General features: G+C 42.0%; 1 protein-coding gene across 1 annotated transcript in view; it reads left to right on the plus strand.

Moving 5' to 3' along the window:
* LATS2 (large tumor suppressor kinase 2) overlaps positions 1-23,865 on the plus strand; it is a 48,632-nt gene that overhangs the window by 17,735 nt on the left and 7,032 nt on the right. Inside the window, exons 3-4 of the mRNA XM_058018548.1 lie at positions 18,663-18,795; positions 20,690-22,227. Coding sequence (XP_057874531.1) covers positions 18,663-18,795; positions 20,690-22,227 — 1,671 coding nt within the window. The remainder of the gene's footprint in view (positions 1-18,662; positions 18,796-20,689; positions 22,228-23,865) is intronic.

The raw sequence follows: 23,865 nt of genomic DNA on the forward strand, positions 1-23,865 counted from the left end.
TTTAGTGTATGGAGCATTGCAGGAAGTGCTGCAGGGGGGTGGGGAAGGTCTTTTAGTTTCATCAGCTACTGAGTAACAGTGTCCTCCTTCCTCAGACCCCACCTGCAACAACAGGGGTCCACCTTGGTTGCTTGGGTCAGAAGACAAAAAGTGAATTTTTGCCTGCACAATCTGATCAGAACCTGTCTGTTTTCTGAGCACCGCTGTGCAGAATGCAGTGAGATGAGGAAGTTTTGTGAAAGTAGTGTGAAAGAAGAGGAATGTGTTTGGGATTTCAGACCACTATGCATGTAGACTGGGATCGTACCCCCAGCCCCACTATGCTGGAATATGAAGATTCTTGAGCTGAATTTCTGCCCTCACTGGAATCAGCTGTAAAATTCCTAGTGATTTCATCGGGCCAGAGTTTTGCTGCCTATTTTGAGCAATAAAAGAATCCTCCTGTTTCACCAGTACACACACATGCTAAGTCCATTTACTTAGACTTAGGGTTTGGCACGGATTTTGGCCTTAAATGAGGTATGTTCAAATCTCTTTAATATTGGTAACTTGGATTTCAGATTACATGCATGACTGAATAACCAGTTATAATAACCAGCCAAGATATTCTTGTAACTTGTAGCTTACCTGGTATTTTCCTTCTTTCCTCTCCTAATTATGCTGTCAGTGTTCACAGAATTTTCCAAGCATTTATAATGACATTATAAAAAAAAAAATGATCATACCTTTCCTAGCAGAACAAGATCTTTGGTTTATGACCTGCATGTTAGAAACTGGTAAAACTTCAGTGTGGCATGGATGGTATTACCAGTGTAAATGGCTAACAAGAGTTTTACTATTCGCTTTGGATTTCACATTTGCATTGCAGTGATAATCAAATAAAAAGCCACCATTTCACCCTGACATTGGAATAAAGCTGTTTGGTGCAACATTGCTGTAAAAAATGAGGTCTCTACCCAGAAGACATTACAAGCTGGATTGATTTTTCTAGGGTAGAAATGTGAGAAGGCTGCAATCCAGAAAAGATGAAAGGATAATGATGTTCAGTGGTTTTATTGTTTGCATAGAGATCTCTGTCATTCTTACTGTCTTTGTATTTAACTTTCTACAAGAGGACACCTTGAGGTTGGACTGAAAAAAAGGCTTGATGTTCAGGGCAGGAATAAATGAGTAGTCAGCTGGTGGGATGGCCCAGTCCATACATTTCAGGTTGGAAAGAATGCAAAGTCCCTTGGTGGAGCAGTTGCTTAGATGGGAGCATTGTAATACTCACTGAAAGCTCATTTGGCTTTTAGCACATAGATCCCATTTAAAATTTCAGCTGTCAGATTATTACAGTTTAGGGTACTTCTGCTCTAGTTTCCTGGCTCTAAACTTTTGCAAAGAAAAGCTGCAAGCTAAAAACCGACTATTAAAATTGATATATAAGAATCATTATAGTCACTCAAGTAATGGGCTACATATGGAACTTCTATGGCTATATTACTGTTTTCTCTAGCAAGGCAGTACTTTGGATAGTTCCAAAAACCTCAGCTACTGCATGTTCTGAAACATAAATCCTACATATTTCATTTGTGGAAAAACATGCCTGAATTCAGGTTTTCACACATAGTTTTGTATATATGTGTGTGTGTATATATATATATGTATGCACATACTTCAGAGCCTGCCTGTCCTTGGCCTCTGGTTAGTCTCTGAAGGTGGTGGCAGACACTGCAGAGCTTGATTAAAAGTAATTAACCATAATGCCAAGAATTTTAAATGCTGATGGATGCCTTGGAGAAGAGGAATAGACAGTTACAATGCCTGTTACAGGAAGCAGATGTTGGCCTTGGAAGCGCTGCTTGAACACTGCTGTTCTGGAGCAACTGCATCTGTGATTCTGCATCTCACAGCACTGTCCAAGGCAGTGTGCACACAGCTGGAAGCCCAAGTGGAATTGTGGAAAGACCATTTCTCTGGGACTGTAGAAACTACCCTAAGATGACCTCTCAGTGTAGAGTGAACCTGATCATCAAAATACAGGGGACCATCTCCATATATCATCACCATGGAGGCTTAGCTTTGTTTTGTGCTTGGCACGCTTGAAGAATACAAACACAGATCTTCCCATGAACCTACAGTGTGGTCTGATGCAGGGACATATATAACAGTACTTGGCAACATGCTTGCAGATTAGCAATCAGTAGGAGGACTGTCTCCACCCAGTTCTCTGAGGGCAAGTTTAGGAAGTTGAAATTTGATTGCCTAACCAGGCATACGTCCTTACCTTTGGCAGCTCTGTCAAACAGGTGCAGAGAAACTGAATTATTTTTACTTCATGCAGAAATCAAGATATTCACCTGTGCACTACTGCACATTGTTGAGTCTTAGTTTCCAAAACTCTGTCTTACTAATCCTCCCTCCCATGCCATGTAGTGTTGTGCTTGTTACCCCATTGAAGCATTGGCCAGTTTTCATTTTGCTGCTGAAATACTCAAAAAGAATATTGCTCATTGTGGTTTTGCTGTAGACCTTAATTTTAAGAATATTTTTTCTCAAGGAAGGAAAGTGATCACTTGTCTCTTTTGTTTCTTAATGTTTGCACCCTTAAAGATCTTAGAAGAAACACTGCTGCCTTTAAATAGTATTTGTGCAGCTGAGTATGGGCTCTAATAATAACAATGCTGCTGATGATAAGAATTTCACAGAACTGCCGAATGGGTCACATTGGATGGGACCACAGTGGGTCATCTGGTTCAACTTCCCTGCTCAAGCAGGGCTATCCTAGAGCACATGGCACAGGATTGTGTCCAGATGGTCCTTGAATATCTCCAGTGAGGGAGGCTCCACAACTTCTCTGGGCAAACTGCTCCAGTGCTGGGTAACCCGCACAGTAAAGTAGTTCCTCCTCATGTTCAAGTGGAACTTCTGTGCAGCAGTTTCTGCCTGTTGCTTGTTGTCCTATTTCTTGGCACCACTGAGAAGAGCCTGGATCCATCCTCTTGACACCCTCCCTTTATACATTTATATACATTGTTGAGGTCCCCTCTGTTTCCTCTTGTTGAGGCCCAACCGCCCAGCTCCCTCAGCCTGTACTCAGGAGAGATGCTTGGCTACCGTAATCATCTTTGTAACCCTCTGCTGGGCTCCCTCTGGGAGCTCTGTGTCTTTCTTGTACTGAGGAGCCCAGACCTGGACACAGCATTCCAGATGTGCCTCACCAGGGCAGAGTAGAGGAGCAGGATCTCCTCCCTCTACCTGCTGGCGCTGCTTTTCATCCCAGGATCCCACTGGCCTTCTTGGCCACGAGGACACTGCTGGCTCATGGACAGCTTGGTGTCCACCAGGACCCCCAGGTCCTTCTCCAAGAGCTGCTTTCCAGCAGGTCACCCCCAGCCTGTGCTGGTGCCTGGGGTTATTCCTCCCCAGGTGTAGAACTCTGCATTTGCCTTTGTTGAATTCCAGACAGTTCCTCTCTGCTCTTCTCTCCAACCTGTCAAAGTCCTTCTGAAGGGCTGCACAGACCTCTGGGGTATTGGCCACTCCTCCCAGCTTTGTGTCATCAGTGAACATTTATCAAAATGATACTGGGCCAAGTATTGAACTTAATAGTAGTAATGAAGCATGAAAAACAGTTGGCAGTTCTCCTATCAAATTATATAGGTTGAAAGCATTGGAAAATAAGAGTCTCCTAGAAGTTTGAGTAAAGGCTTAAAGGAGAGAGGTGAGGAATAGTGATCCCCTGCCAGCATTACTGGGAACTACTAAGCAAATGTGTCAACACTAAGTGACTTATTCAAGAGAATATATCTGTTTGAACCTTCTCAAACTCCCTCCTCAGACTTCAGTTTTGAAGGCGAGTAGAATCATGTCCTCTGCTCTGTTTTCCTCTCTCTCCTTTGTTTCAGTTTAATGAGGTTCAGACTTCTCTAGAGTTCAAAATACTGTATTTTCATAAGAAATATAGTTGTTGTGGAATAGGTCCAATATATTCTAGAGTGTTAGAAGGTTTTTATTGGCTTGATACAGTGAGATTTTTTTTCCTTCTTCTGTGGTTTAAAATTACTCGTCTAACATGTTGATTTATAGCCTGTCATGTAAGACTGTTTCCCCTTGGCTATATCTTTTTAAATGATCAAATGTATTTTTGAAAAATGTCCTAGTTTTGCCTTGAAATATTAGGTGATAACTGCACAAGTAAGGGACGGATTAGCTTGTTAAACTTAGTATGATACCAACATACGAAATACTGCACTTAATGCAGCGCAGAGGCAAAAAGAAAAAAAAAACAACAAAACAAACCTTATGATCTGAGCTATCACAAGCATATTCCTTTCACCTGGGAAGTTTGTAGGCTGGTGTGAAGGAAGTAGAGGAGACTCCTGGGCTGCATTTCCAGGAGAGCAGCTTTTGTTGTTGCTGCCAGAGCCACCCATGTTCCCTCTTGCTTCTCCCCAGTTCCTTCTTGCGAGCTGTGCCAGCACAGTGTTTGTGGAGCTGAGCAGTGACAGACCAGAGAAGTGATCCAGGTTAAAAATAAGTTTTTGAGGATGATGGGAGGGGCAGGAGCACAATTGAGGGGTATGACAGGGGGAGGCACAGAAAGCAGGAGAGAAGTAGAGAGTGGTGGCAGCTGCCTTGGCTGTCAACCACCATCAGAGAAAATGCTGAGAGAAATCTCAGCCTTGCACTCACATGCTCTCCTCCTTCCAGCTGTGCTCCAGGGAGGCCCATCTGCTCCATGCTGTGTTATCTTACTCTTCCTCTGCTCCTCTGGTGAGGTCTTACTGCCCCAGCTGAGCTGCTGCTGGAGTTAACCCTAGCTGTCGTGGGGCAAAATGCTTCAACAGCTGGATCACCGGTCTGTGCTAACCCAGCTGGCTCTGGTGGCAAGTGTGGTCAGGCAAGAGGGAAGCAGGGGATACATCGGGCACAGGGAGAAGTGACAGGCAGCCAGGGACAAGACAGAAATAGTTTTCTGCCAACACACTTGCAGCTGGAACAGGTATGTGAACAGTGAGTTATGAATGCTAAATGTAGTGATGTGGTTGTTTTCTACATTGCTGTGCTGATTTCATTGATGGCTCATGGCAGGTTTCTGAGAAAGGAGATGGCATTGAGGAGAATCTTCCCAGAGGATTTCTTTTCTTACAACAAGCCAAAATACATCTCACAGCTTTTGCATGTAAATGGAGCAGGGTGAGAAAGATGCTTCTTCAGGACTGTGTGTCTTGACTATTGAAGTGTGCCACTTGGCTGGTAGCCATCAGAAGTAACAGTGAGGTGAACTGAGTAAAGATACTGTTAAAGAAAAAGAAACAATTTTAAAAAGGACAATTTCAGAGATAATGTGGAAACCTAGAAGGAAATAGTTTTATACTGTCATGTGTACTTTTGAAAATAATTGCACAATAAAAGCAAAGCTGGAGACTTAGCTGTTTTAGTTCCTTTCCATTCTGTTCAACACTATCTAATATTTATCCCCCACTCCTCTGTGTTGAACTGAACTTGGATTCCTGCTTACAGTGTTCTTCTAGGACACTAATTAAAGCCTGTGTTACTAACTGGCTTCAATTTATTTTTCATTTATTTATTTATTTGTTTACTTATTTCAACACTTCTCTATTCTCAAGAAGCTCAGTAAAGGAGCAGTGGAGTGAAGCATTATCACCGAGCAGAAGTAGTCTTTTCTTCATGTTTCTCACCACTTTTGGGGACCTCAGTGGGCATTTCTCCCTCCCCCCCTGTAGCTCCCAGTCTGAAGAAGATGCAGCTGCTCTCTTGGGGGAATTGTTTACCTCTCTGTGGAATCTTGTCCTGGTCAGCTATGTGCTAAGAATGTGAATAATTTTGCTGCGGCTGCTTTACATGTAAAAAGCTGGACCTTAAGATATTTTATCTGACTGAGGGCTTTTTTCTTTCTTTCTTTTTTTCTTTTTTTGCCTCTAGCATTGGTAGATTTGAGAGTCTTGTCTTGCAACTGCAGAAAGCTGTGGTAACTTTGAGTCGTATGAGGCGTTTAGTACAAAGAGATATTTTTGTAGCCTTGAAAATCATTAAATGCCAGTCAGTGCTGTTTAACAGTTCTTACTTTTGGAGCTGTAGTTATATATATGTATTTTATAGAGTTAATGAAACTTAGTCAAGAGCTGCATGGAGACTTCTGGAAAATGTCTAATGAGATCCCTAGTGCAGTGTATATTGCATTACTGGATTGAGCATATTGATTTTAAAATGTTAAAAACTGAACAAATGCCTTTTTATGTTTTTGAATGAGAATTTGGGGGGGAAAAAAGAAAGATTGCATTACAATTAACACATGAAATTCAAAATGCCAAGAAAATTTTTAAAAATAGTATTTTATGTACAAGTTTTCCCTCTTCCTATTCTGAACAATAAATACAGGGCAAGTTGCCTTGCACAGCACTTGGGTTCTCTGTGTGTGTATGTGTCTCTACAGAAAAATATTAGGAATCCTATCTCAAGATAAAACACAGATGTTGCTTCAGTCACGTGAGGTGTGCTGTGTTGCACTGGGAGGCTGCGGGAGAAAGTAGCCTTCATTTGTCTCACAGCAGAGCTGTGTTTCTCAGATATATTCTTTGTTTTAGACTCTGCATTACTGCTTGCTGTCTGTTGGGATCCCATTGTGGTACAAATCCTCAAAGGAGAGAACAGTTCACTGGTGATGCATTCCAGCCAGGTATCCTGGAGGTTTTATAAGTTCTTTTAAAGTACTCCCCAAAGAAAAAGTAGGGGAGCCAAACTCTCATAAACTTCTAAAGGCCATATCAAGAGTACTCTGGAACCTTGTTTGAAAAATTATTAGTACTTGACCTTGAATATGAACAGACTGTTTAAGTTTGCTGCCTTCACTTGAATTTTCCTTGTCTTGGAGGCTTTAAAACAATGCTTCAAAGTTCTAATGGTTTAAAACTGAACAAACCACCTACAAGAAAAAGCAGGTAGAGGAATATCACTCTTTAAATGTTGAAATCTTTTGAAGTAAAAGAAAATTTGTAATGCCTTAAGTAGGTAGCGCTCATTAAAAATGGCAGAGGCACTGTTAACAGGAAGAGGTACAAAATTCAATGTGTAGAGTTGAATGTGGAGAAATGCCATAAAAGTACTGATGCATTGCAAATTTGTAGCACTATGTAACTTTGTGGGTAACAACTGTCTCTGGCAGCACAAAAACAATTTCCAGTCTTTGACACAATTCTTTTGTATGCTTTGGGGCTTTATTCCTGGACAGTAAACTTCCTAACTCATCTTGCTGAGTCTAAATATCCTGTTTACAAGTTCCTCATATCCAATGTGTCTAAAAATAATTTGTAAAGTCTGTGAATATCTGTGAAAATCCTGTTTTCTACATAACTCAATAGATATGTATCTTTTTAGTATAAAGAAAAGCAATAGGAAGCCCTCATCTTGGTGTCTGTGGCCACTGAAAAGAAATGCTTTAATACACAAATAGCATATTGTAAATGTAATGCCAGCCAAACGTGTTTTTGCTAATGCGTGAGCAATAAAATTAGCAAACACATCACTTGCTGCTAATGAAGAGGAATAAGCTCATCATGAAACCTTCATTGAACTGCTATTCTATCCAGCTTGATTTACTCACCCTGATAGAGTAAGAAACTGCTGTCTCTGACAAAAAGAGAAAAAAAAGAAGAGAAGAAAAGAGGGGGAGATGCGTGTGCTAGCAGGAAGGGGTCGTGGCACCATTCTCACAGCTCAGGATGTGAAAAGGAGGTCTAGAGGAGGGCATGGATTGCCTGCTGATCTTGCAGCAAATATGCCCTGGTTGCTAATAAGTGTAATTGCACAAAATATCCAAAAGTAAATAAAAAAAAAAAATACCACAAAATATCCCGCTTGAGAGAAAGAACATGAAAGAACCCAATTCCAAGAGTAGACTTAAATGACAGCTGGCTTTTGCACAAAAGCAAGGTGTTGCTTTTGCAGCAATTTGCTATCTTAATGTATTTAGTCATTTAAAATGCATTGCATCAGGAATAGGTGGGGTTTTGGTTTTTATCTTTTAAGATTGCACACCTTGAGTGTTGGGACCCTCATTTGGACTCCCAGAGTGCAGTGTAGAAGATTCATTTCTTATTCATGGCCAGATTTCATATATGAGGATCCTGGCACATGACTGGCCATGAAGCTGTCCTGGAGCACCCTTCTGGAAACAACTATGTTGTTCTGGTTTGTGCTGCACCTTTCCCTCAAGGCTGGACTCAATTCTACCTCAACTTTGAAGATGCCTTCTGAGCAAGGCTCTTTGCTATGTTCTATGTGTGTTGAGACTTAGTGAGATTCCAGTGGAATCAATAAACTCCTGAAGGCAGCTTGCTATGATTTTTTTTTCCAGTAACTTGTATAGGTTCTTTGCTGGGTGCTGCAGTGTTATTAATACCCTCAAATTAGTACTTACATTGGTATTAATATGAGCACTCTTGGCTGAGTTTGCATGTTTCGTTGGGCTGAGTCAGACAAGGGCAAAAGTGGAGGAAATAGTCTGGCTGAAGTCTACCCATTCTCTTGGTAGGAAAACTTTCTGATTGCATTGGTGACATGCATAGCACCTTTCCTGCTCTGCTAATTACTTCAATGTGCTTTATGAAGAAGTGTTGATAAAATACTTCCTGTGTGTGTTACTGGTCTTGTCTTTTCAAGCGAAATTCTCTCTTTAAATTGAGTTTCTGGATTCATTGTTGCTTTCTGGATGTAAATCATGCCAATCCAGAGGAAAATTTCAAACCAAATGGTGGTGGGGTTTTTGAACCAAGAATTTGAAGATTCTTGCCCTGTACCTACCTTCCTCCTAGTTATAAAGGCTGTAACACCTGATGTTGTCTGCTATTAGCTTTTGGCAAACTCTGCTGCTCAGTGCTGCTGCTGAAATGGTTGTTTGCTTCTCTTTACACCAGCTCAACTGCTTTACTGCTGGATAAAGAAAGTAGAAAACAGGGAGATGAGAGGTGTGGCATTCAACATTTTAGTAATGCAAATTCAAATTGAGAGGCTTAGTAAAATACTCTCTACCGGCTTGGACTTCTGTGCCATGTAGCAAGGATTTGCTTTGGGATACCAGGTAGATGACTCTTGTTCTTTGAGTTAGTTGTAAGCCTCAGAGCTTGCCCAGTGCTTGGCTTGGTATGAAAAGGGGATGATGAGTGCAATCACACCCATAAGTTACTAAAAAATGTGAACAGGAACCTGGAAAGGGATTTCAGTGAACATTACAGGAGACTGTAGTGGTGCTTGGTTTGAGACAATTCATGAGCATATACCTGAATTTGTTCACTAATTGCCCTCTGTTTCCTTTTCCTCAGGGTTTTAAAGCTGTTGTAGAAAGTACCTTACCTCTGCAATACTAAAGGTGTGGATGAATAGTGCTGTGCCTTGTGGGATCAGGAGAAGCTTTTAAGCCACACTGGTTAATGCAAGGCATGTGGCTGAAACACTGAGTGATGGATTACAGGTCTCTACAGTGGCTGCCAGACAGAAGTCAACTGGAGCCCAGGCTGAAACTGCTACCAAAGTGTGTCCAGAGGTTGGGAAGTTCCCTGTTTCTGTAACCAAAGTGAGAGGGTTTCAGGAAAGTAAAATAGCATCTTTGGAAAGGAGTTATGTACACAGCTGCACGTGTGTGCATGTGCATTCACTCACGCATGAAGTAAGCAAAGCTCCTCCATGCTGCTCTGTAATGTAAACCTGCCAGTGCAGTAATTTGTAAATGCTGCTTATAACATGATTTCCCTCACTGTAAGGTTTGTGAATTAGCATATAATAGTGCTCCTGCTCCAGTGCTAAGGAAGGGTTGGGAGAGATTTGTCCAACTTTCTGTCTGTTGATGGACCCACATGGGTCATTTGCTTAGACCTGAACTCTAAATAGTTTAAATAGCTCTCCAATGAGCATACTTTAAGAGTAATGAGGAACAGTTATGGCTCTATATACAATTGTTTGCTCTGTTTTAAATTAGAAATCCATTTCAAAATAGGATTATTCTCTTGTGTCTGTGTAGAGCTCAGCCCAATGCAGAAGGCTTCAGGGTGCCATCACGGTAGAAAGGATTTGGTGCATTTAGGGGATAATTCGAGCACAGCAGATGTACAAATACACTTTTTCCCCCCCCCTCCTGTATTCTACCATTAATGTAAACCTGATCCCTGTGAATTTTGGAATATAGATAGTTCTCAAGTACTACATGTGTTCAAAATGGAATGCTGTGCGCTCGCTCCTTACAACTCTCTGCTGATGTGGGATCTGAAGAAGTGTGTTTTCCAGAAGGGGAATTTTCTGTACTCAGGGAACTACTAATATTGCCTATTACTGTTAGCCAAGTATGATTGTTAAATCAGGGGTGTGTGCTCTTTGAAAAGCTGGGGGAGCAAGCAGGTGCCTTCAGAAAGGGGCATTACAGCCTTTGAGGTAGGCAGCAAATCACCACAGATCTTGTATTAAGTTTGCAGTATACTCCCTTCACCAAATATTTGGGAAAAGAGGGCTTGTGCCATCAGCTTTTCAGACACAAATGTGCTTTTTCCAAGGCTGGTGTGGACAGGGAGAACAGGTTATTTGTCAGTGCTCCTCAGGTCTATCTATTAAGTTGCCTCTATGATCAAGCTCTCTGCACCCTGCTCCCCTTCCTCTCTGCACCCTGCTCCTCTTCCTCTCATGCCTGTGTCCTGGCTGGAAGAGAGCAGCTCACGTCTGTTTTTCCTTTCCAGACTACTTGAAAGAAAGGAAGAAAAGAAAAGTGGTATTTGTGGTATTCATGGTGGCTCTTAGTTATTTTCACTCACTTTATTATTATTCCTAGTGTTGTGGTCTCTCTTTCCTTGCCTGTTTGTTCTTTCATGGCACTTGAGCTTTGTGCAGAGTGCAGCTTTGTTGCCTGGAGCAGGACCTCTTCCAGCTTCCTTCAGCCTCCCCCTTTCCAGATCTTTTCCAGAGTGCCTGTTGTGCTTAATGGTCCAATAAATGTATATGCAAATATAATTGAATTACTTGTTTTATCAGACTGGTGACACAAATAAGAGTCTTCTTTATTTTTACGTATTGCTTTTAGGGAGCTCACTTGAAATTAGATTATTTTAAAGGAAATAATCTACTCAGATGTGCAGACATTATGTAATACCTGTGTGTGTGTCAGTACATACACACACTCTCTGAGGCATCAACAGGAGTTGTTTGATGAAATTTTCTGATTGGATTTGAAAATGGACATAGCAGTGCATGTGTGTTTTCTCTTTAAACAGATTGCATCTCTTGAATTGTTCATCAGAGCTTCTTGAAGTGTTTACATATGCACTCTTTGTCTGGAGATGCCTTGTTATAAATACTTTGTTCATTTTACAGGCATTTGTTTGGAAATATGTTGAGCAGCCGTGCTTGGTTTATTTCCAAATGCCTTAACTTTAGGACCGCGGGTTGGCTTATAGCCTGAAGTTCATATCTCTCCTTTTCAGGGGAAGAGCTGTATTTGAACAACTTGTGGAGCACAAGGACTGTAGTATAAAATGGGAGGTGTCCCCTGTGAAATGCCCATGGCCAAACACAGTGTGTCTTGTAATGAGCTGTGGTGGGGGAGTGGAATATACAGACTTAATTAAAAAAACAAACTAATACCAGGAAAAAAAATAAAATTAGTTCTATGCTGCTAGGAAGTATAAGTTACATACTGTTAAAAAGTATTTTGATATAACTGGTATCTTTTGAGACATCTGACGAGAAGTTATGTCATATTTCCAGTTGCTGTTCTCAGCTCTGGTTTTTTTTCCTCTTTTGTCCTTTATAAGATGGTGAAGGTGTTATGGTAGCTGTTATCCTGCTGCTAAATCTATATAGCATTTTTTTCTTGTCTTGGAAGAACATAAATAGTTTTGGTTAGTCATCAACTTAAGGAGAAGCAGCTGAGAAAAAACAGTAGAAAAGTCTTTTCTGTGATACTTGTGAGAGAACTTTCTATTCACTCTAGGGCTAATAAAATACAAAAACTAAAGTGATAGATTTCAAGTATTGGTATCACTTGTCTGGTTCATTTGTTTGATTTTTAACTATCCAGAGTTGTTTTAAATCCTAAATGGTATTAGAAACACTTTAATCACCAAAAGAAGGGTTTTGTAAATGAAAAAAAGTAACCAGATGGTCTAGTTACTGTTGTTTTATTTTGTCTGATTCTTTCCATAGCAATAGCAAATAGAGCTATGGAAGGAATATATTTGGACATCAGGAAGAATTTATTCACAGAAAAGGTGATTAAGCATTGGAGTGGACTGCCCAGGGAGGTGGTGGAGTCACCATCCCTGGGTCTCGTTGATGTGGTGATGTTTGGTCAAAAGTTGGACTGAGTGGAAGTCTTTTGCAACTGTAGTGATTCTGTGGGATGTGTCATATTCTGTGGCTTTAAGGATTAAGGCAATTCATTTGAGAGTTGGTTTGTGGTGATCATGATACAAGGGTTTCTGTGCTGGGACCCAGTAGAACTGACACTTCCACCCTCCACCATCTTTTTGCCTAGTACTCCAAGTTGTATATTTTGGCCTGGATTTAATTGCCTTATTTTAACAGTAAGTTATCCTGCTGCCATAAACACAATAACAGGACCCCATTATACTGGGTGCTGTACAAACAGAGTAGTAAATATACCAGTCTTCTGTAGGTGACTGGCTAAATAAAGACTGAAAGTGGTGGAAGGCAAACAGAATGAGTAGTGGCATAGCAATGACTGTCACATTAGATTTATTTTTGTTTTTCTTCTGATAGGGCCTTTACCAGAGCACTGTATCATTTATAAAATCCTTCCTCTGTCTTTTGCACATACTCCCTTTGTTAGTTCTGCAAATATCCCTTGAAAATGTGTATAAAAAAACATCTGGTTAAAGTTGTTCCTTACCTGCAATTCCCCATTCCTAATTCCCAGTCATGTATTTTTTTCGTGTGTTGAAGTGATTTAATTTAGTGAGTCTTACATTTTGTGAGGTGTCTATATTCTTTTTCTGTCTGCCTAGTTTTATGTGCTGCAGTGTGTCTCCTCTGCATACTTTAACCCCTGGTAAGCCTGGTATGAGGGGATAAAAAAGAAGGAAGGAAGCACTCTGACAATGTGAGGTGGGAATGCATAGTCAATGCAAAGCAGAGCTAAAACATCCAGCCAAAAGAATGGATGACCTTCAGAGCTGGAGTGCTAGCAGAATTAAAAATAATTCAGGAGCACAAAAGGTAGAAATGCTGTAAGGGCTAAAAGCCAGGATTAAAGCCCCAAGTGACTTTACCAAAAGGATGACTTTTCCACCACTGTTGGCATGTCATCAAGAATGGGGTGTCCACCTCTTATCAAAATCATGTCCCTGTCTGATGTTTCTTGATACAGAGATGCGCTACTACGCCAATAAAGGGAACAAAATTCCCATTTAACAGAAGAAAACAAATTCAGCCCTGGAGGCCAAGCTGTGAAAATCCCTTAGGATGAAGGGGGCTCACTTTGTAGGTAACAGCAGAACTGCTGTGAAAAGACAATCCAAACTAAAATCAGAGGCAGTAAAGTGACCCTGCATAATTTAGGCTGGGAGGGAGGTCTATCATTGCCTAAGCAGGATAGCTTGGAGGAGTTTGTAACAGGAGCAGCTGGGGCAGAAAACAGCCCTAACTAATCATGGGGCAGATATCCATTAGTTTCTGAATGGATCACATCGTTTCAGAATGGACTAAGCAGTTCTGCAGCACTCAGTAGGTTTCTGCCTCTGCTAATTTCCTCCTGCTTTTCTGATGCACTAAAACTGAAAAGCACTAATGACACTCAGGATAATATCTTAATTATGTAGCTAGAATATGTTAATCAAGGTTATGGTAGGCATGGGAATTTATGTGCAAAATTTAGCCCCTGATGTTAGCAACCTGAAAACAGGCAAAACAAAAGTCGAGTACAAAATTGGATGAAGTGTCCAACTAGAGAATAATTACAGAGAGAGAATATTGCAAAATAGGTTTCTCTGTTCTGTGGGGCTGCAGCAGTTCTGATAGAGTACATTGTACACATTGTTTCCTGAACTGCTTGGGTTTTGCATGTTTAAAATAATGAATGAAAAATTCTGCAATGGGGGGCTATCGCAGAAAGGCTTGTAATCAATGCTGGATCATCTCTTTTGGCATGAGCTTTAATTTTTTTCATTTTGCAGGGAACCTGTATCTGTTTCCTGCATCTGTCAGCCATCCTTCTTGGTGAATGGAAAGCAAGTAATTAATTTTTGTTGTTGCTAGCAATTAATTACCCTTGCCAAATTTTGGAGGATCTATTGTCTCCTTCAGACACAATGTTCTTGGGAAAAAGTCTTACTTATTGTAACCTCTTGTGCAATCTTCACTTGGATGATAAATACATCTTGGCAACGAGGAGCTTTCTGAATGAAAAATGTTGCTGGACAACCCTGTAGTACAGCAAGAACGCAAACCTCTGCCAATGCCGGTGGAGTGCAGCCAGGCAGGAGGGTAAAATGGGGAAAGCCTTTCACACTGCCTGCAGAGCACAGAGTGAGATGAAGTCTTTATGTGCAACAAATCCAAATATCTGTTTACCATCAAACAAGGATTTCTCCTATTGAGCATCTGAGCTCAAAGGTGGCCTCCGTTCCAGCAAAATCTTGAAATCTGTTGGAAGGCTGCCATCTACCAGTGTAAGACTGGGGAAATAACAGAGACATGTGGACCATGCAGCAGTCAGGTTTAGGTAGCCCACTGTAGGAATAAGCTGGGAAACTCCACCCTCCTCTTTTTTTATTTGAGTCCACAAATTTGGGATACTGCAATTTCCTCAGTCTGTTTTGTGGTTCATGGCCTGACTTTGGTTTTCCACTAGATCTGTCCAGAACCATAGCTGACCACTGAAACCTCATTTTAATATTGCAGATGTTCAATTAATTACAGCTTTGGTAGAGTTAATTGTAAATGCGCATTTTTCCCCCTGTAGCTCTTCACCTTTACTTTTTCTGGTTGATTTTTTCATCCATAGTTAGTGATGTCTGGAAGCAAAAAGGTGCATAAAAGCCCTGCATGGAGAGAAGTTTGAATCTTCCAAAGGGAATAGAGAATGAGCTGGGGCTGGGAGCACTCTGTTCTCTTGTGGTTTCTGTGCACACTGCCAGGGGCTGGTGTTTCTCCGTGGGCCTGGCAGCTGCTGTGGGGCAGCAGAGCCCAGCCAGCAGCCAAGTTCCTCAACCCGTGCTGGGCTGACAGCGCTTGGCCTCGTGAAAGGGAAACAATCTGAAGCAGAGGGCCCGATGCAGTGTACCTTGCAGTTAATGGAAATCTTTGTTGACCTCAGTGGAAGCTGGATTTGATCCTGTGCCTACTTGAGTATTTTGGAGTTGGCTGCAGCTCCAAGTGCTTTTTTCCCCCTGGCTCATTCCTGGTTCCTTTTTTTCCCTTCTCTTTCTGAAGTGTACCTTCCAGTGGTATAAAATCAAGACAGCTCCATCTGTGTCACTCTAACTGGGCACTTTTATCCTCGCCCAGTGTCTGTCCTCATTTCCTCAGCCCTTCCACTGTCTATGTATTGATTTGCAAGATTTTGGCATTGATTTTCCCCCTTTTTGAGCCATTCTGCTGCTTCTCACAAACACTCTCCATCTCACTTAAGCCTCTGCTTTCCAACGAGTATAATTGTTTAATCCATCTTCTGCCCTTCTTCCTCAACTTCAAAACAGTCCTTATATTGATTTCTGGCAAATGCAGCCCAGGCCCCAGCCCCAGCTGCCAGCAGAGAACCAACTTCTCCTTCAGCAGGCTCCTGGAGGCCAGCCCTTTGCTGCCTCATGCCAGCCATGCTCCCTTGCTCTCAGAGCTCATCCCTGTGTTGCACATAGAAAGGAGAAGGGCCCCGTGCCTCAGGAGCCAGCAGCCACCTCAGAGCACACTCTCTATGATCCTCAGCCACACATCAGCATGTCTTCAGTCCCTAAGGAAAAGGTGCTGGAGGTAATGGAGCTCTTTTCAGGTGACTGCCAGAGAGAAGAGAGCTGTGGGCATGGACAATGGCAATAGGAAGAATGATGCAGAAGAGGGCAAATGCCAGCTGCAACACTGCTGGGCCTTCTTGTTGTCCTCCACTCTCCTTGAGTATCACATGCCCTAGAGGGATTTATCTCCTGGGTGGAGAAATGTGATTATCTGTGATTTGCCTCTGAGGAAAACATTTTTCCTTTTGTTACCTTTCCTTACTTCATGTTTTCCCTACTTATTTTCTCCAGCAGTAATGTAAATGCTGAGCAAACAGGGTGTGTCAGGAGGAAACCCTTTGGAGGGTGGGAGCTGACCTAGTGAAAGTGGGGAGCTGGAGCACAGGGCTGCTGTTGCACTGGGGCCTTGCAAGGGTGAGATTGCCACTGACACACTGCTGGTCCCAAGCTCTTGCTGGCCTCTTAGGTTATCCAGCTGTGCTCAGTGGAATGTGTTGTGCCTGTTCCATCACATTATTCCTGCTGAACTTGAAATATGAGTCTCCTAAAACTGTGCTGAAGGTAGAACATGCAGTTTCTACTTCAACATGGAAGACCAGTGTTGTTTTTACTTTTGCTTTTCAGACACAGACAATGGCAAAAGAGGAGAAAGTTACAGTATGCTTTCAGAGATTATAACATTTCTCCTATTTTAGCCCCTTTGAATGATATACAGCCAGCACAGATCAGAGAGGGAGAAATGGACCATGTGGGCTGTTTTATTAATCATTAATACAATTGTTACCCAACATCCAAACCAGCCCAAATGTGCTTATAGAGAACATTTAATTTAGGAAACTTAGACTTGTGACCTAAGGCTAGATCCAGCTGCTGTAAATGGGACAGAGTATGTTAGCAGCCATGTGGAATGGGGCTGTAAAAGCCCAGTGTCCCTGGATGATGAGAATGGTGAGTATTAAGATGTGCATTTGCTAATACTTTAGAAATGTATCCACAAGAAGAAAAAAAGAAAGAGGAAAAAACATTGTGGGAAATTCTTTCCTTCATACATAATATTTTTCTCATGATTTAAAATTGTCCTTAGTAATATGTTGATGCCAGTGAAGTATTTCAGCTATAGGAAATGTGAAACCAACTATTGCCTTTCTATGAATTATGAGTCATAAATTGTATGAAAAATATTCAACTTGCTATAGCTATTCCACAAGCAGAACCTCTGACTAATGAAGGAACTGCTGCCATTTTGGGGGCAGTAGGAGGGGTCTGAGTAAAGCAAAACAAGATGCCAAGTGCCAGCATGTGGCTCTGTGCTAAGTGTGAATTGGTGTCATCTGAGATGGGCCTCCCTTGCTGAGTAAACAATTAGCGGGTATTTGAGTGTACAGAGTAGCAAAGCTGCCCTTTGCTCCAGCTGGAGTTCCCGACTGCCAGCCAGTGCCCAGAAGTGACCCTTGGGAGAGCCGTGCTCCAGTGCCAACCCGGCTCCACATCTGCAACCGGGCAGCCGAGCCAGGGAGGCACGACCTCCCTCTGATTCAGCGCTCGGTGGGCAGGTTGTCATGACAGAATTCCCCTAAAAATAATAATAAAAGTGGCAAGAGAATAGGATACTGACATTTGCAGGCAAATCCTTGTGGGTAGCATTCATTTCTTTTGGGATCAGCCGTCTAAGAACTGGGAGTTTAGTTCAAATTAGTTCTCTTATCACGTCACTAAGTCACTAGGGTTTGTCTCCTCTTATACCTATTTTATGAATTGCCTTTTGGAGGTGATTATAGAAAGATGCTCAGCAACTACTTTTGAGTAGGTATCCAGCTTTTTGATGGGTGAAGTTCTGTGAGTGAAATTCGACATTAAAGCTCTGGATTTCAATTTCTCCTTCATTTCAGAAAACACCATGGAGCCTCATGAGGATTTGTGAATTTTGCTTTGCAACCACATGGTGCTTGAGTCATTGAAAGGTGTTTAATATACCCGAGCTACAAGTACAAGTACAAACAAACTGCTAGGAGCTGTAGCAACAACTAGCAGTAGTTGTTGCTGCTAACAACTACAGTAGTTTTAGCAGCAGCAACTACTGCTAACCATCGTTGTTAATAAAATACAGCTAAAAAGACTGACAGTGTAGCTTTCAGTTTGGGATGCCCAGTAATTTTCCAAACAAATAGTGGATGATGTCCCAGCTGTACTGAAAACAGCAATTTTTCTTCCCTGTGGACTCTAGTGAGCAGAAATCAACCCCTGCCTAATTAGCTTCTTTGTGGTATTTGTGAAAGGATAAAGTTTTTACTGTGTTCAGGTGTGACTAAGAGACATGCTCTCAAATACTAACAGCTAAATTTTCATTACATTACATTACATTATATTACATTACATTACATTACGTTACATTTCATCCAGTGTGAAATTATGCTGGCTTTTCCATACCTTATTCAAAGATTGTTTTAAGGGCTCTTGAAATACACATTTTAATTTGGTGCTTCTTTAATTGCTAGAATCTGGGTAGGTTGTATGTTTTGTTATTTTCTTCTTATGATTTTTGAGTTGTGTAAGGCATGTAAATGGTTTCAAAATACGAGTCCATTTGGCTTCAGGCAGCTGTGATCTGATGTTTAAAATGCTCCTATTAATGTAAGAACACTTACTGCTCTTCAGTTTGCAGTGCTTGGGTTTTGTCACAACGTGATTCATTTCTTGTGTGCTTTGCAGGAGATGGCTGTCCGGGCACTGAAGCAGACAGGGAGCAGAAGTATTGAGGCAGCCCTGGAGTACATCAGTAAGATGAGCTACTTGGATCCCAGAAATGAACAGATAGTACGTGTAATTAAGCAAACCTCACCAGGTGAGCATGATTTTTTTTTTTTTATTGTGTTCTTCTTTCTTGCAATAAGCTAGTTTTTAAAGTAGGATCGCTGCTGGGGAGAAATGTTGGACAGCAGTGTTCCACAGCAGTCTTGTAGGAGACAGTGCCAGCTTGCAAGGCCAGCTGGGCTGGAACCTCAGTACAGCTCACCTGCTTCCAAAGAGTTGTCTGTGTACACTTTCATAGTCCACCTTCTTAAACAGAAATCTGTTGTTCAAATCCAAATATTCCCCTATTGGACCAGAACAGACTTACTGCTGTGCAAATCTAGGAGGTGGACATCATATCTCTCTTGACATCAAGATTATTTGCACAGCTGAATTATGTGTCCCAAAGAAGGACAGTTATTGCTGCTACATTGCTTTGTGGCCTCTGATAAGGGAAAGCAAAGTCAGCTTGCCTCCAAGGCTCAGGATGAATCCTGCTGACAGAGATGACAAAGGGGTCTTACTAGCTGCCTCCCACTTCCAGGCCAGGGTAGCCACTTCTTAAGATGCTTAGGATTGCTACAGCCTCATTCAGTGCATCTCATTGTGTCCCAGCAGGTGAGCTGTCAGGGGTGCTGCTGTACGAACAGCCTCAGTAATGCTGGCCTTGTGTTATCACAGGAGAAAGAGCTGCCAATTATAGATTTCACTTCAAAGATCTCTGGTTATTTGTTCAGCCTGATTCCATTTCAAAACATTGCATTCTTTATGAGGGTATCATTTAGTGTGGTGCACACTGTGCAGAGAGTGTGCAGAAACCTCTCTTAATGCTCTGCACGTCCCTATGTGTCCCTGTGCCCCTGTGGCAGCAGGGCTTGTGTGTCAAGGTGAGGAGTCAGCAGCTGTGCTCAGCTGGGGTGTGCTGTACTGCTGGCTGTATATAATTGTAATGCACTGTTCAAGCCTGTTAGTATGTCAGTATGGCTATTCTTAAGTCAGGATTTTAAAAGGAAATGGTCTAGGCATAAATGGGCCAAGTCCTGCAATTTGTGAGAGCTAAAGAAGCAGAAGGGGAACAAAAACATAACAGCAGCACAGTCTTCCCTTGTCTTTTTAGCACAGCCAGTGCTTTATACACCTGCAATTTGTCCTCAGATCAAAGAACTGATGAAAAGTGCCGTTGACACTTCCATTGTAGGAATGCTGCTGTCTTGTCTCTGCACATTCTTCAAGCTAAGATTAATATGTTGACACCCTGAAAGATTTTCCTTCCCAACAGATGGAAGATGAGTAATGTGAAGGGGTACTCAGTGTCCAACACATTGGAAGGAATACAGGACAAACTGTATGATGCCTTTGTTTAAATGAAGGAGAAGGAAAGAGGGATTTTTGAGAATGATGGAAGAGAGAGATGTAAACAGAAAACCAGTGTGAGCAGGTGGCTCACTGTGCAGAAGATGGACTCTGTGATGGCCTAGTAGTTTATAGCAATATTGACTTTAAGTTGTATAGAAAGTCCTTCCAGGAGCTTTTTGTCTCCTCTTGTTGTATTTAACACTCTGCTCTGTAGCTTCCTCCTGTCTGAGAGCAATGACTGCTAATACTGGTCCAGCTTTAAGAAACAGGCTGTAGAGTAGTCTGATGAGTTCATAGTTAGGGAATTTGTGTTTCTATTTCCATGATTTGATAGGACTCCCTGATGATTCCTGGCATGAGCATTATTGTGATCTGGCACCGTTATCAGTAGGTATACTTGGCACCTATAACTTTAAATGTTCAGAGAGTTTAATTTGGGTTTTGAAAGGTGTTTTTAAAACACATACTCCCTGAGCAGTGTGTATGTGTGTGTGTGTGTATGTATGTATAGATGTATGAGTAATACAAAGTCATTGGTTCACCTGAATTGTTTCCTAACAACATTGTTCTTCTGTATTCTTTTTATAAAGGAAAGGGTATTGTGCCAAATAATGTAACCCGCAGGCCAAGCTTTGAAGGATCAAATGAATCTTTTCCGTCCTACCATCAGATCAGTAATGCAGCCTATGAAGGGACAGGCTTTGGAGCAGAAGGTGCAAATATGCTTGCTGAGGTTCCCAGGCCATACATGGACTATTTAATCTCTACTTCTCAGTCTTCAGCTATGACTGCTCCTGTGCAGCGACCCTCTGGAGTAGGCACTCACAGCACACCAACAAGCCATCAGCAGAAAGCATACCCTGCAAATATGGAGTCTTCTGTGATTAATTATCCAGTGGCTAATCACAGCAGTCAGGCCCTGCAGCTGCAGGCGTCTCATGGCTGCAACAGCCAACATTACACCAGGCAGCACATGATGGTGCAGGGGGAACCTATGGGATATGGTGTTCAGCGGAGTCCATCCTTCCAAAACAAGATGCAGCAGGAGGGGGGATATGCCAATCTCCCAAATAAAGGGGCAGTTGTTCAGAACAACACTGGTCATGCATTTCAGCAGGCACCAGCAAGCCTGTATATCTCACATTCTCACCACAAGCAGACAAGTCCTTCTTCTCATCAAATGCATGTGATATCCAGAGGTCCAGCCTTTGCTAATGATTTTTCAGACAGTCCACCACAAAATCTACTGACTCCATCTAGAAACAGCCTAAACATGGACCTCTATGACATGAATAATCCTCAAGTTCAGCAGTGGCAGGCAGCAACACCATCACGCAGAGATTCTGTACAAAACCCAGGAATAGAAACATCTCCACGGCAACATGTATCCTTCAGACCTGATGCCGCAGTGCCAAGCAGAACAAACTCCTTCAACAACCACCAGCAACAGCCACAAGTGACCGTGTCTATGAGACAGGTTCCTCCAGGAAAACCCGATCCTTCCATCACGTCTCCAAACACAATCACGGCAGTCACGTCAGCTCATATCCTGCAGCCAGTGAAGAGCATGCGCGTGATGAGACCAGAGCCTCAGACTGCAGTGGGACCGTCCCACCCTGCGTGGCTGCCGGCACAGGCACCGGCTGTGGATGGCCTGGAGATCATGGAGCAGCACGTGCCACCGCCTGGAGCAGCCAATGCCTACCAGCTCGATGTGGATTACGGTAACCAGGAGCTGCGCTGTCCACCCCCGCCCTATCCCAAGCATTTGTTCCTTCCTGGCACCTCTGAGCAGTTTGATATCAACTGCTTGTGCACCGGCGTGGAGCAGACTCTGCGTGTGGTCCCCACTTCAACAAGCAACAAGGCTGAAGAGAGCAGTGAGAGAAATGACAAAAGCAGCAAGAGCACTAAAGCTGAAAAACCAAGCAAAGATAAAAAGCAGATTCAGACGTCTCCGGTGCCTGTGCGAAAAAATGGCAAAGATGAGGAAAAGCGAGAATCTCGGATAAAGAGCTATTCACCTTTTGCCTTCAAGTTCTACATGGAGCAACATGTAGAGAATGTCATAAAGACCTACCAGCAGAAAATTAACAGAAGGTTACAATTGGAGCAAGAAATGGCAAAAGTAATTCTTTTTTTGTTATTGTAAAATCTAGTAGGGTCAAATTGATTCTTGCTGTTTTTAATTTGTAAAAAAAATTGTGAAGGCAGAATCCACTGAAGTAGTAGGTATCAGACACCTCCCTATACCAGACTGTATCCCCTTAAAAGTGTGGATGCAGGTCTGGCAGGCTGTTTGAAAAACCTGAGATGTGAAATGATATTTGTTCGTACCAGAAAAGTAAAATGAGGCAAAAACCCCCCATATTATAGGTAAGAACTTAAAATGCAGGCTTGAGGCTGAGATAATTCTGGCAGTACTTTGACAGCTCTTGCAAAACACTTTGCTCAAGTTCCTCCTCACTGTTCCATGATTGCTGCCCATTCACCAAAGCCATGGTTCAGCTTGGCAGTCGCTGTGCCATATTTTCAGGTGACTGTGTAATACTTGACTGGAAGTTATCTGTTGAACACATATAAGTGATAATGTCATGCAGGTAACCATATTGGACTGACTTGGACTGATTTTGGGACCATTGCCAGAACTCATTCTAGAGGCAGGTCTCTGGGAGATGCATTTTGGGTGATAGAACTTCTTTCATGCCTAACTGCAGCTCTCAAATCTAAGCTGACTCTCTGATAGTGCTGCTTAAAACAAAGCTGCCAAGCTTTGATGATTGGTCTGGTAGTTGTGTTTTTAATTTTTACTTCTGAAAGAGGAAGAGGGGTTTTTTCTTCCTAGGCATGACTGGAATATGATTAGTCTACTTTTGCATTAAAGGATAAGCTCTAAGAAAAGCTGTCATTAACACATAATGGATAATAATTAACTAACTACCCAATCTTCCCTAGCACAGTCAGTTTCCAGAGGCAATTGATTCGATGCTCACATTGCACCAGAAAACTCAGGAGTTTGTTTACTGAGGTTAGAATTAAGAGAATATTCTTGGAAAATCTCTTGAAACGTTGGCGTTTTACTGACAGTTAATAGCTTGTCCTCACTGCAAGTACAGGTTATATTGTGTTGCTTGAGTATTTTCCTGAGACTGAGGTAGGGAATAATTTCTAGAGAGGTATTACAGGATCTAATTGTACTAGTTCTTCTCTTCTGACTCTTCAGCTTTCCTTCACTCAGAGATAATTCAGGTGTAAACAAAAACAACTCCTTTCCCTAGAAACCTTATCACTGACTGAAAATACACATGCAGGAGATTTTTGCTATCTTAATATTGCATTATTCTAGAATTAGCAAGAACAGAGCACACTCATTATTTTACCCTAAAAAGTAAATATTTCCTCTATTATGGATTGATGTAGTTATCTTTCATTTCAAAAATAGTATTTCTTGTTTTGATTTGGCTTTTTCCTTCAGTCTGAAACTTCATCCTACCTGTTCTGCTAGTTTCTGTAGACTTACCCCATCCTTTATTCATACAGATTTAATTTTATACTGTGAGGATCTCATTGCATAGTCTGGCTGCCCACATTCATCTTTAAATACCTAGACTACAGATGTGAAATTAAATCAGCCTAAGCAGCAGCCCTGTGGGTGTATGCTTGGGTTTCTAGCCTGCTAATCAGTGAGCTTCAGCCCCTTCACCCTCCCAATGGCCCCTTCTCACCAGGCACTGATCTTTCTCTCAGAAGTAGTTCAGTTGATGCC

This window comes from Melospiza georgiana, chromosome 2 (genome assembly GCF_028018845.1).
Source record: "Melospiza georgiana isolate bMelGeo1 chromosome 2, bMelGeo1.pri, whole genome shotgun sequence".
Lineage (NCBI taxonomy): Eukaryota > Metazoa > Chordata > Aves > Passeriformes > Passerellidae > Melospiza > Melospiza georgiana.